A 13,739-nucleotide genomic window follows, 5' to 3' on the forward strand; every position below is an offset into this window, starting at 1 on the left:
GGTGACACTCCATGGAAAGTGTGACAGGCGGAGTTTCACGTACAGTTACATCTCCACACACCCATTGGCCTTACTAGACAAAAGAACCAAAGAGACAGTGACGTTATTGTTGACCAGGCTCATCATATTCCTGTTTGCTGTTCACACACAACCCACTGTCTTTTATGTTGTCATATAACCTGGAGATTTTGGAAAACAGCATCTAGGCCTAACATGAACTAATAGGATATGTCAGATAATAGTCCCTATTTCATGTTTGTAGGCCCTATGCACATGTTTGTTATCCACCAGTATTTTTGTATACTGAGCAAAATGTCCTAGGGGCTCGGCTGCTTATATGCGCCACTGTTTAATTACAAACGTCTTTCCCCGTCAGTGAGTTTAGCCTGTTCTTGAACGGAGTGTTGGGACTCTACTGTACATCATGTAGCCCTATGGGATTGTGTGGCCTTTTCCTTCCGTTTAGCCTTTCAGGAAACAGCAAGGACCCCCACAAGCCAGGTGACAGAATAAATTAAAGAGTGCCTATTTTCTTGCTAATCTCTACAACAGAAATTATTTGGCCACTGTTTGAAGAGATTGTAATTGTTTGTTGTCCATCTCTCACAAAGTGTATCTCCGTGTAGGATTGCTCTCATCCCGAACTAAGATGACGGTATACCAATATTTTCCCAAAACCAGACATGGAACATCTGCCAACTATATAATCTGTTGTTTTTTGACTAAAATAATAATTAATTAATTTGCTAGATGTTAAGTTTGAGCAAATATTTACAGTAGTATTTGTTCTACGACTCATTCTCTATAGGCCACCCCACAAGGCAGCTCAGGTGAGAAGAAGTGAAAGAGTCAGTTGTCCTTTCATGTTTGGCAAGGACACTCACACAGGAGGGGCCAGGCTGTCAGCTGTGAACCAGCGCAGTGTTGGCAACCAGGCCCAAACGTACGCTTGACGTTGGCCTTGCTCGGGCAGCCGGAGAGACTGTGTGGGGTTAGCATCATCAGCACTTCTATCTCATATCTTCAGAGAGCAGTTTTCCTGACTGTGAGGAGGATGGAAGATGCCTGTATTGTTACCTGCTCTTTGCCCTGACCTCAAGCCTCCAGAGAAACAGTGGTCTCACTCACTCACTCACTCACTCACTCACTCACTCACTCACTCACTCACTCACTCACTCACTCACACAGCCTCAGTAGGTTACGTAGCAGTTGAATGAAAATAAATGATTTACTATAAACATGACCATATACGGTAGCGTAGACTGAAAAATATTTCTCACATTGGCAATGTAGTGGTATTTCTAAGGTATGTCTGCTTTGATACCACACTGCTCCTTGACTGCTGTTATGGTCCTCTGAAATGACTAATGTAACTGTCTGTTGATGATCTAATTTAATAACTATGCACAATATAACAGTCATAATGGTGTCATTCCTCTTGTAGGGTCAGCATCGCATCAGACCTCACAGTTCTCCTCGTATGAAGTCACCATACCCAAGCGCTTTGGGAAGCAGAGAAGAGACATGGATAGCTCAGATTCTAACCAGGTAAACCATGGCAATACATACAGACAGAAACCATTGTTGCTGCTGTTCACCTCTAAAGTCCTTCTTGCTGTCAGCGTCTATCAGTGTGTGGTGCTGATAGTGAGTTTCCTCCTGACTTCCCTCCCTGTGTTGGGATCCCTCTCTCTCCACTCTCTTTGTCTCTCGCTCCCTCTCCAGCTCTCTAACAACTCTGGCAGGAAATGTCAGCGTGGTAATATTTCTAGGTAGCCCACTGCCGCTTCCTATTCACTCTGACCCCTGAATAAGAAAGAACTCTACAGTATTTGTACTCTGAAAAGCCATCCTCCACTTTTTGTTTGTAGATTGTCTGTGATGATGTCACATCTTTGAGAATTCAGGGAGTCGCTGGTTTTATGTTCTAGACTCTCAAGACAGTGGATGATCCAGCTTTTACTCTGGTTGTGTATTCTTAGCTGTTTTTCCTTCCTGGATAGCGTGTTGGAGCATGTTGCCTTCCAAACAGACAGCCCCCTTCCCCCCTTCCGTAGAGACTTGGAGTGGGTGAATTGTGAGAATTCCGTATGAAGGACTGTGAAAGTTTTGAGGGTGTGTTCAGAAAAAAGAGCTCTGTCATTTCTTTGTGCTGCAATGGACTTTGAATCCCCGAGCCGACTAGGTGAAAAATCTCTGCCCTTGAGCAAGGCACTAAACCCTAGTTCCTCAATCCTAGTTCCTCCTGTAAGTCACTCTTAAAAATGACTAAAATGTAGTGTATGTGCTCCCTTACATAAGTGACTGAAGTTTATTAATTTGCATGGCTTGGATGGTCTAGCCTCTAGTGGTTGGCATGGGTCTGCATGGGTTCGAATCTGGCCTACTGCCTTGTGACACATTCTCTCTCTACCCTCTGTCATCTTGTCTATCTCTTCCCACTCCCTAAAAAAATATGGTGAATTTGTTAACTCAAGGCATTGCAGTCATAAACCCTGGGTGGGAGAAGATGAGAGGGTGAATATCAGTTTTTGGCTGTGGTGTGTGGATTTGATGGGTGTTGGCCTCAGTTATCCTGGGACTAGAAGGCACTAGGTGGGGAAAAAGTGCTAGAAAGTGCTAGGGGAATGTCAGTCAGCCTCAAAATGGCTGAAGGAATGGAATTGACAGCATCTAGAACACCAGCCCAGAGCACCTCTAGCCTATCCTAAAACTTCTCCCTCCAGCCGTGCTGCGGATTTTTCACAGGAACCATCTGTGAGAAACAGATGCCCGCACACTATGGGGGGGTAGGAGGAGTCTGAAAAAGCACCAACACCTGTGGTTAGCCTCCACCCCGTGTCACACATGCTATATGGCACAAACAAACAAGGGCTTTTCTCCTGTTTTCTAGAGTATTTTTTAAAATGTATACATATTTTTATTTAATTAGGCGAGTCAGTTAAGAACAAATTGTTATTTACAATGACGGCCTAACAAGTAAATACAAGGCCAGTGAATCAAGTTGACAGCTGCAGACCTGGCCCTGTCTTGATTGTTCCCCTACACCCAACCTAGGGCTGGGCAGTATACTGTATTTTACTATATACCGGTATTTATCCACAGACCGGTTTGGGTTTTTACTTTACCTTCTATAACGGTATTTGAATGTTTGGTTTGTTAAATGTGATACGCTGTTTGTAACGTCCATTGTTATAGTTTACTTCACTACTTGAGTCATCTCTCTATCTCTCTATGCCGCTTTCCACACAGACCTAGTCCCACCCCGTCATTCAAGGAGCGCATTTGATGTTGCTTGACCACGAGACACATTCTTTCATTCTGCGTGGTCATTGCAGCACATGCAACAATGTTGATGACAATATAAATCCACAAGCGTTCTATAATTACAATATTAGTTTGTTTTTCTTACATCCGCAAACAAGAAGTTTGTATTTTCTTAGCAAGTTAAGCTAAATTGTGTTAGCCACTAATGCTAATCACTAGTTAGCAGGCTAGCTAACTAATAAAAGTACTGGGTCAGAGCAAATATAGCTAGCTAATACAGCCTGATACCAGTACTGGTGGAGGCTTAATAAATCAGCATGTTGTTTGTGCAACAGTATCTTCTAAATCAAAGAGGAATAGGCGAAGCATGAATATGTTGGCTATATAAATAAAGATTTAATTTAGCCAAATATTTATAGGGTGCTCTAGGAAACACTGAACATCACTTTGGTTCCTACCCGGTCACAATAACTTGTCCATGGTATTTTCATTTGTTGTCATGTCAAACAACACTAATCAAAGTGCCCACTATTATTTATATTCTAACTATAGAATTATAATAAACATTCTATTTCCATGATTACAAAAGTTCACCCAAGTGTTGTGATCTAAATCGCAATTGCAACATTTGGTTAAAAATAAGGCCTAGTATTTTTGCCCATATCGTGGCAGTGTGGAAATGGTCTCAAGTGAGGAAATAATTTTAGGTTGAAGTTAAATTGAACAGTATAAAACATTCCGAATGGAGAAAGACCCATTGAAATAATTTAGAATATATGTGTTGCCACCCTAGGGTCACGCAGTACTCATAAAGCAAATGTAGAACTTTTATCAATCAAAAACATAAAATACCATAACATTTGAAAAATACCATATTTTATTTTGGCCTAATCGCCCAGCCCTACCCCAACCTCATCATCTACCTCTGTCAACAAGGAAAGATATGTTTTTGTCACGAATTCTCTCACTCACTCAGACAAGCACACAAGAAAGCGTGCGAGCGCGCACACACGCTTACACTGACTGACTGGCATCAGCAGAACTAAACTAACTAATCTGCCTCTAGTCACAACTGGGTCTCCTCTGTAGCCTCCTAATGTCATGATTAAAAGGTCAGAGACTAGTGGCACAATTACACAGTTGAACCATCTGTCATGCCTCTGAGACTGCTTCCCAAATGACACTCTATTCCCTATATAGTACACTACTATTTACCGGAGCCCTATGGGCCCTGGTCTAAAGTAGTGCACTATGTAGGGGATGGGGTGCCATTTGGGACGCAGCCTCTGTAAACCCTGATGAAGGTCTATTGACCAAAACACTGTTTAAAAAAAAACAAAAAACTATTCAATTGTTGGTGGAGCATTCAAGATGACCAATGTTTACTTTTTTTCGGCCTTCAAATGCATCTCGAGGGTTTGCTCCTTGACGAAAGTGAGTAATCTGTAACCAAGAGACGATTCTGATTCACTGGAATAACTGTGTCAAATTGTGCCTCTTCACAGGGTTTCACAACACACAATCGCCTGTGAGGCACTGTCAATGTCCTTTTAGGCTAGACACCATTTAACCTATTAAGAGATTCAGACTCCAGACCGAGGACATTGACTGGCCACCTTCTATTTTGTCAGCTTCAATGACAGCATCTTTAAGACATCTACAAATGGCTTTGGTCTTGCTTTTATTTGGTTTGCCTTGATTGGTGAGTCATATAGCCCATGTTTCTACATCGACAGACATCCAAGTACTACTTGCTTGCTTTCATTCCTCTGGGGTCTGTTGGTTACACACCTAAGTACTGGGTTCATTCATTAGGAACCAAACGAAAGCAAACGGCCTGAAACAGGGAGGTACTAGCCTGAACGTTTTCGATAAGAAACGCTCGTTTTTGTTGCAGTGCGTTTCTCATTGCAAAATGTTTTGCTACGGTGTGCACTAATGAATGCACCCAATGACTGAGTTACCCTGCCACTCCGCTTTGTTTGTCCATCCAAATCCAGCAATGAAATGACTCCAGTTGTCTTTGCTTTTACAGGTGTCCTATATCATCAGTGCCATGGGAAAAGAGCACGTTGTTGTCCTGGAGAAGAATGAGTACGTATTGCCCTCCCATGTTCTCCTTTATTTTCTCTTGTAGATGGGCTTAGGCAGTATCCAGATTGTCATACCTTCATTCCGACCTTGTGCCATACCGGGATATTCGTTAATACTGGCACTGAATACAAGGGGCACTATTTTCAAACCCCACTGATCCTTTGTAATCCAAAGCTTGGCAATGCTAACAAGTACACATCCAATAGAGAATGCTAACTAAATACTAACAAGCGCTTTGCGTACATTTTATCCATCCTCTGACCCAAGTATTTGCAGGGCAGATATCCCAAATCAAATCAAAGTTTATTTGTCACATGTGCCGAATACAACAGGTACACCTTACAGTGAAATGCTTACTTACAGGCTCTAACCAATAGTGCGGAAAAAAAAAGGTGTGTGTGTGTAGGTAAGTAAAGAAATAAAACAACAGTAAAAAGACATTTGAAAATAAGAGTAGCAAGGCTATATACAGACACCGATTAGTCAGGCTTATTGGAGGTAGTATGTACATGTAGGTATGGTTAAAGTGACAGTGCATATATGATGAACAGAGAGTAGCAGTAGCGTAAAAAGAGGGGTTGGCGGGTGGTGGGACACAATGCAGATAGCCTGGTTAGCCAATGTGCGGGAGCATGGGTTGGTCGGGCCAATTGAGGTAGTATGTACATGAACGTATAGTTAAAGTGACTATGCATATATGATAAACAGAGAGTAGCAGCAGGTAAAAGAGGGGTTGGGGGGGCACACAATGCAAATATTCTGGGTAACCATTTGGTTACCTGTTCAGGATTCTTATGGCTTGGGGGTAAAAACTGTTGAGAAGCCTTTTTGTCCTAGACTTGGCACTCCGGTACTGCTTTCCATGCGGAAGTGGAGAGAACAGTCTATGACTGGGGTAGCTGGGGTCTTTGACAATTTTTAGGGCCTTCATCTGGCACTGCCTGGGGTAGAGGTCCTGGATGGCAGGCAGCTTAGCCCCAGTGATGTACTGGGCCATACGCACTACCCTCTGTAGTACCTTGCGGTCGGAGGTCGAGCAATTGCCGTACCAGGCAGTGATGCAACCGGTCAGGATGCTCTTGATGTTGCAGCTGTAGAACCTTTTGAGGATCTCAGGACCCATGCCAAATCTTTTTAGTTTCCTGAGGTGGAGTAGGCTTTGTCGTGCCCTCTTCATGACTGTCTTGGTGTGTTTGGACCATTCTAGTTTGTTGTTGATGTGGAGACCAAGGAACTTGAAGCTCTCAACCTGCTCCACTACAGCCCAGTCGATGAGAATGGGGGTGTGCTCGTTGCTCCTTTTCCTGTAGTCCACAATCATCTCCTTAGTCTTGGTTACGTTGAGGGATAGGTTGTTATTCTGGCACCACCCGGCCAGGTCTCTGACCTCCTCCCTATAGGCTGTCTCGTCGTTGTCAGTGATCAGGCCTACCACTGTTGTGTCGTCTGCAAACTTAATGATGGTGTTGGAGTCGTGCCTGGCCATGCAGTCGTGGGTGAACAAGGAGTACGGGGTGGACTGAGCACGGACCCCTGGGGAGCTCCACAGTGTTGAGGATCAGCGTGGTAGATGTGTTGCTACCTACCCTCACCACCTGGGGGCGGCCCGTCAGGAAGTCCAGGATCCAGTTGCAGAGGGAGGTATTTTGTCCCAGGTTCCTTAGCTTAGTGATGAACTTTGAGGTTACTATGGTGTTGAACGCTGAGCTGTAGTCAATGAATAGCATTCTCACATAGGTGTTCCTTTTGTCCAGGTGGGAAAGGGCAGTGTGGAGTGCAATAGAGATTGCATCATCATTAAGTTATACAAGTAACTAAAACATGTTACACATAATTTGCATCATGTACAAAACAAATATTAGACAGCAAGGCTCTTGATCCAGGAGGGGGTTCTCTGCTGTTACCAAAATAAGCTTGATTTTGGAAGAAGCTAACTAGCTACTAAATTAGCAAACCAAATGCACAACTGTAGAGCATTTAGCACATTTTTTACAGTTAACTTAATAGGTATAAGATATGTGACTGGTGAAATGAAGAACGCGATCAACTTTATCTCCTAACATATTGCACAAATTGACTGCAGGTATTTACTTAAAGCATCTACAAATATTACAATTTATTTAAAAAAATACCTTCCCGTGGCTATTTCCAAAACCCCCGGTATACAGCCCAAACCTACTTGTCGATATTGTGTATTTACATTTTTACATTTTAGTCATTTAGCAGACGCTCTTATCCAGAGCGACTTACAGTAGTGAATGCACACATTTCATGGTGTCCCTTAAATATCTTTAACAACAGGCACGCTGATGATTATTGACAGGGCTTTAGTATAGCAGTATCACACACTGAACTCAAATCTACCTCTAGCCCCCAATCCCCCCTGCATGTAGGATTTGTTGGAAAATGAACAGAATTTGGTGGATGATATTCTGGTCAGAGGCACTCTGCCACTGTTCTGTTGTGTTTCTCATAGTAAGTATTAGCAATATGTCAAACTCAACCTAGCTTATTTAGATGTAAGGTGAAGTAATGACCATACCTATCAGATAATTTCTGCAGGAGTAACCAAGGGTTAGGGGTTGATTTTTGGGATTCAGCAACTGTCCAATAGCACCCCTGTCAAGTGATGTGACAGGTTGTTCCTGACCAGGGATGAGGCAGAGTGCAAGGCTCTACGCGTGGGCAACTCGGCCTGCAGCCCATTAGACCTTTCGAAGGGAATGGTTTATGTAGCAATTAAATATACACCGCAGCATTTCTGTTCCATCTATAAAAGTTGCAGAGCAGCCCCCAAATGAATTAGCGTTAGGCTGGTCGGTGGGTAGGTCAATTATGCCATGTTATCCTGCAATCTGCGTGGCTAAGAGGCACAGTGCTCTACTACCAGTCTGTTAAAGCTACAGTGATGCTTTCCTCATAGTGATATCGGAATCCAAAGGTACACTTGTAGTTTGTCTTTTGCAGAGCTGCCCCCACGGCAAACTTGAGGGTTTTCTAAAATTGTGCACTTTGACAGAGAAATGCAGAGTTACATTTTCCCGTTGTTAACACTACTCGCTTAGGAGACCAAGTTTGTCAGCTCAAATGTTGTCAGCCAAGGACATGGCCAGACGTTACAGATGCAGTTAAATGATAAGAGTTCTGTTCGTATTGGCTATGTTGTTCATAAAAAAATACCCTGCTAAATTCTTTCCCAAGAGCGTATGCTCATTTGCTGCTATTGCGAGGTGGGAGGGGTGACAATATTTGACAAAGTGTCTTTAAAAACGAGCGCAAAAGTGACAATTTTATGCTTCGCGAATGTGAACCTTTTAAGAGCCACAAAAATCAGGTCTTAACGGTAACGCGGTTGTTAATGACATGGATTTTGAGCGAGGAAGTGCAGCCTATCCAACCATGATGCACAGTTCCCATGGAAGGAGAGATGTGCCTTTTGGGCCGGTGAATTTCATATTGATAAACATCACACTGCTCTTGATAGTATCACTGATCTTTAATAAGCTTCCGTTTGGGCCGGTGAGCCCGATACGTAAAGCTTATTAAAGATCAGAGATACTATCAAGAGCAGTGTGAGGTTTCCTTTTTCCTTCATCTTGTTCAACCATGCACCTGCAAAAAAGATTGCTCAGTTGTGAGTGCCTTTTGAATATTGATAAACATTTAAAAAATGTTTGCTTTCCCCCCATTTTCATTTATATTGATTTAAAAACCAATCACAGCCTACCCTCCCCTTAACCAAGGCTGGTTTACTAGCATCACATAGGTGTGTCTTTTTATCCTGGTCATCAGCTAAAAGTAGCCTATGAATAAAGGGGTTTTAAATGGTCTACTGAGCGTGCGTTGAAATATGAGGTTTTTGCCCGAATGCGTTTTCATTATTCACATACGTAACTGTACCTGCATTTTGCTTGTTGTTGTTCTTTTCTTGTTTTCAAAGAGTGCCCTTCGTCCGATTACCAAAGACACGCTCCTGGCTCCTCCAAACTACTCTATCCTCCTACATTGCCATATTAATGGCAGATATACAGTACCAGTCAAAAGTTTGGACACACTTACTCATTCAAGGGTTTTTCTTTATTTTTACTATTTTCTACATTGTAGAATCATAGTGAAGACATCCAAACTATGAAATGACACATATGGAATCATGTAGTAACCAAAAAAGTGTTAAAACAAATCAAAATCTATTTTATATTTGAGTTTCTTCAGTAGCCACCCTTTGCCTTGACAGCTTTGCACACTCTTGGTATTCTCTCAACCAGCTTCACCTGGAATGCTTTTCCAACAGTCTTGAATGAGTTCCCACATGCTGAGCACTTGTTGGCTGATTTTCCTTCACTCTGCGGTCCAACTCATCCCAAACCATCTCAATTGGGTTGAGGTCTGGTGATTGTGGAGGCCAGGTCATCTGATGCAGCACTCCATCACTCTCCTTCTTGGTCAAATAGTCCTTACACAGCCTAGAGGTGTATTTTGGGTCATTGTCCTGTTGAAAAACAGATTATAGTCCCACTAAGCGCAAACCAGATGGGATGGCATATCGCTGCAGAATGCTGTGGTAGCCATGCTGGTTAAGTGTGCCTTGAATTCTAAATAAATCACTGACGGTGTCACCAGCAAAGCACCATCACACCACCACCTCCATGCATCACGTGGGAACCACACATGAACTCATGTATGATGTTGATGTGGTAGGCTTACCTTACTATTACAACAACACATCATCAGTAGGGTAAAACTAACCACACTACTGGCAGGACGGTCTCATGATGGTCCTGCCAGGTCATCCATTCAACTACTCTGTCTCACAAAGGCACAGCGGTTGGAAACAAAAATCTCACATTTGGACTCATCAGACCAATGTACAGATTCTCCCATGAACAGTTGATGTTGAGATGTCTGTTACTTGAACTCTGAAGCATTCATTTGGGCTGCAATCTGAGGTGCAGTTAACTCTAAGGAACTTGTCCTCTGCAGCGGTCCTCATGAGAGCCAGTTTCATCGTAGCGCTTGATGGTTTTTGCAAGTGCACTTGAAGAAACTTTAAAAGTTCTTGATTTTTTTTCCGAATTGACTGACCTTCATGTCTTAAAGTAATGATGCTGTCGTTTCTCTTTGCTTATTATGGCAAGAACAGCTCAAATATGGACTTGGTCTTTTACCAAATAGGGCTATGTTCTGTATACCTCCCCCACCTTGTCACAACACAACTAGTTGGCTCAAATGCATTAAGAAGGAAAGAAATTCCACAAATTAACTTTAACATGGCACACCTGTTAATTGAATTGCATTCCAGGTTACTCCCTCATGAAGCTGGTTGAGAGAATGCCAAGAGTGTGCAAAGCTGTCAAGGCAAAGGGTGGCTACTTTCAAGAATGATGGCTACTTTCTCACATGATTCCATATGTGTTATTTCATAGTTTTGATGTCTTCACTATTATTCTACAAAGTAGAAAATAGTAAAAATAAAGAAGAAAAAAAACCTTGAATGAGTAAGTGTGTCAACTTCTAAAATCGGTGTTGCGGATAATGCAAATGGAATTCAATAATATAAAAAAATGAATTGAACTTGGCAAGAAGTCAACTAAATGTATTGAACTTATTAGGAAAGTAATTCATTTGCCCAAGTTAATCATAAGACATGAACAAAATACATTAGTGATTTTGTTTTTTCCTGCAAATTTCTGAAATGCTAGAGGAATGCCCGTCTTCGTGTCCGCGTATGTCTACACTTTGTGTAGCCGTTAGCGAAGATACTAATAATAACCTTCTGGTAGAAATGGGAAGGCTTTCCCAAAAAAACTCAATTAAATGTTAACTACAAAGTATCCTATGCCTTCCTGTCAGAATTATGTATTGATTATTTGCATAAATCCAGTGGCCATTTGTTTAGAAAATGCTGCAATCACATGAGCGCTACAGAAACATTGCGAACCAAACAACATTCTCTTGCTGGTGCGCACTTGTATTGAAGGGTAATAACTACACTCAAAAATGCAATTTCTTCTATTTTTCACAGACCTCAAAAGTGGTCTCCTGATGTGGTTTAAGCACATCCAATTTGGTTGTTTTTCTAAGTATGATTTTGAGAGTGAGAGCGGAAGTCGGGTAAAACAAAACGGCAAACGGAATCAGGCAAAAAATAAAACCAAGCTTTGCTCAGTTAACTTTTGTGTTCCCCCAAGAAGTGCTCCAAGGAAGGGGTTCCCCTTTACAGCCATTGGATCCCTCTTCCCATTTATAATCCACACAACGCAACGTCCACACAACGCCATCTGCCTGGTTACAGTTGAAACCGGGATTCATCTGAGATGAGCACACTTCTCCAGCGTGCCAGTGGCTATCGAATGTGAGCATTTCCCCACTGAAGTCGGTTACGACACCAAACTGCAGTCAGGTCAAGACCCTGGTGAGGACGACAAGCACACAGATGAGTATCCGTGAGACGGTTTTTGACAAACCCACAATTTCATCAGCTATCTGGTGGCTTGTCTCAGACCATCCCGCAGGTGAAGAAGCCGGATGTGGAGGTCCTGGGCTGGCGTGGGTACATGTGGTCTGCGGTTGTGAGGCCGGTTGGACGTACTGCCAAATTCTCTAAAATGACATTGGAGATGGCTTATCTGGCAACAGCTCTGGTGGACATTTCCTGTAGTCAGCATGCCAATTGCACGCTCCCTCAACTTGAGACGTCTGTGGCATTGTGTTGTGACAAAACTGCTCATTTTAGTGACACTTTATTCTGCCTTTTTATTCTGCCAAGCAAAAAGGCAGTAACTGCTCATACTGTAGTGTGGAACTGAGAAAAATTGCTTTTATTTACCTTGGTTTCACAGTAACGTTATGCGGTTACTGCAAACATGACCCCCATTTTCTCCAAAACAAAATACAATCGAGGCAGGATACTTCTCCACATGATTAAGCATGTATTTAGTGTTGAAAAAATGACTAACAAATTTTTGACCAAATGAGCAGTTTGCCTTTTGCAGAAGGTGCACCTGTATAATGATCATGCTGTTAATCAGCTTCTTGATATGCCACACCTGTCAGGTGGATGAATTGTCGAGGCAAAGGAGAAATGCTCACTAACAGCGACGTAAACTAATTTGTGCACAACTTTTGAGAGAAATAAGCTTTTTGTACGAATATAACATTTCTGTGATCTTTTCTTTCAGCTCATGAAACTTGGCACCAACACTACATATTGCGTTTATATTTTTGTTCGGTGTAATAAGGTTTAAATAGTAGTATGTCAATGTAATCAGAGTAATTATTTTACTAAATGTAACTTTGACTACAGTATACAGTGTGTTTGGACCTCTTAACTTTTCCCAAATGTTGTTACGTTACGGCCTTATTCTATAATTCACTAAATAAAACATCCTGGAAAGCAGTTTTTTGTTGTTGTTAATTTTAGCAAATTTATTTAAAATTAAAAATCATACCTTTTATTTACATATTCAGACCCTTTGCTATGAGACTCAAATTGAGCTCAAGTGCATCCAGTTTCCATTGATCATCCTGGATGTTTCCTCAACTTGATTCAAGTACACCTGTGGTAAATTCAATTGATTGGACATGATTTGGAAAGGCACACACCTGTCGATATATGGTCCCACAGTTGACAGTACATGTTAAAGCAAAAACTGAGACATGAGGTTGAAGGAATTGTCCGCAGAGCTCCTAAAGGAATTGTCCGCAGAGCTCCTAAATTTTGCATGTCGAGGCACAAATCTGGAGAAGGGTGCCAAAAAATGTCTGCAGCATTGAAGGTCTCCAATAACAGTGGCCTCCATCATTATTTAAATGTAAGAAGTTTGGAACCACCAAGACTCTTCTTAGAGCTGGCCAAACTGAGCGATCGGGTGAGAAGGGCCTTGGTCAGGGAGGCAACCAAGAACCCAATGGTCACTCTGACAGATCTCCGGAGTTCCTATGTGGAGGTGGGAGAACCTTCCAGAAGGACAACCATCTCCGCAGCACTCCACCAATCAGGCATGTATGGTAGAGTGGCCAGAAGGATGCCATTCCTCAGTAAAAGGCACCTGACAGCCCACTTGGAGTTTGCCAAAAGGCACCTAAAGGACTCAGATCATGAGAAACAAGATTATCTGGCTTGAATGCCAAGCGCCACGCATGGTGGTGGCAGCATTATGCTGTGGGGATGTTTTTCAGCGGCAGGGACTGGGGAGACTAGTGAGAATCGAGGGCAAGATGAACGGAGCAAAGTACAGAGAGATCCTTGATGAAAACCTGCTCCAGAGCGCTCAGGACCTCAGACTGGGGCAAAGGTTCACCTTCCAACAGGACAATGACCGTAATCACACAGTCAAGACAACTAGGGCTGACCCCATTTAGTCGCATGGGGCGATAGG

General features: G+C 42.5%; 1 protein-coding gene across 2 annotated transcripts in view; it reads left to right on the forward strand.

Moving 5' to 3' along the window:
- The window catches only part of adam9a (ADAM metallopeptidase domain 9a), a 104,021-nt gene that overhangs the window by 8,022 nt on the left and 82,260 nt on the right, over nucleotides 1-13,739 (forward strand). For both annotated transcript variants that reach the window (XM_014174863.2, XM_014174864.2), the window contains exons 2-3: nucleotides 1,445-1,548; nucleotides 5,303-5,361. In XM_014174863.2, the coding sequence (XP_014030338.1) occupies nucleotides 1,445-1,548; nucleotides 5,303-5,361 (163 nt within the window). The remainder of the gene's footprint in view (nucleotides 1-1,444; nucleotides 1,549-5,302; nucleotides 5,362-13,739) is intronic.

Source organism: Salmo salar, chromosome ssa26 (genome assembly GCF_905237065.1).
Source record: "Salmo salar chromosome ssa26, Ssal_v3.1, whole genome shotgun sequence".
In the NCBI taxonomy this organism is placed as follows: Eukaryota; Metazoa; Chordata; class Actinopteri; order Salmoniformes; family Salmonidae; genus Salmo; species Salmo salar.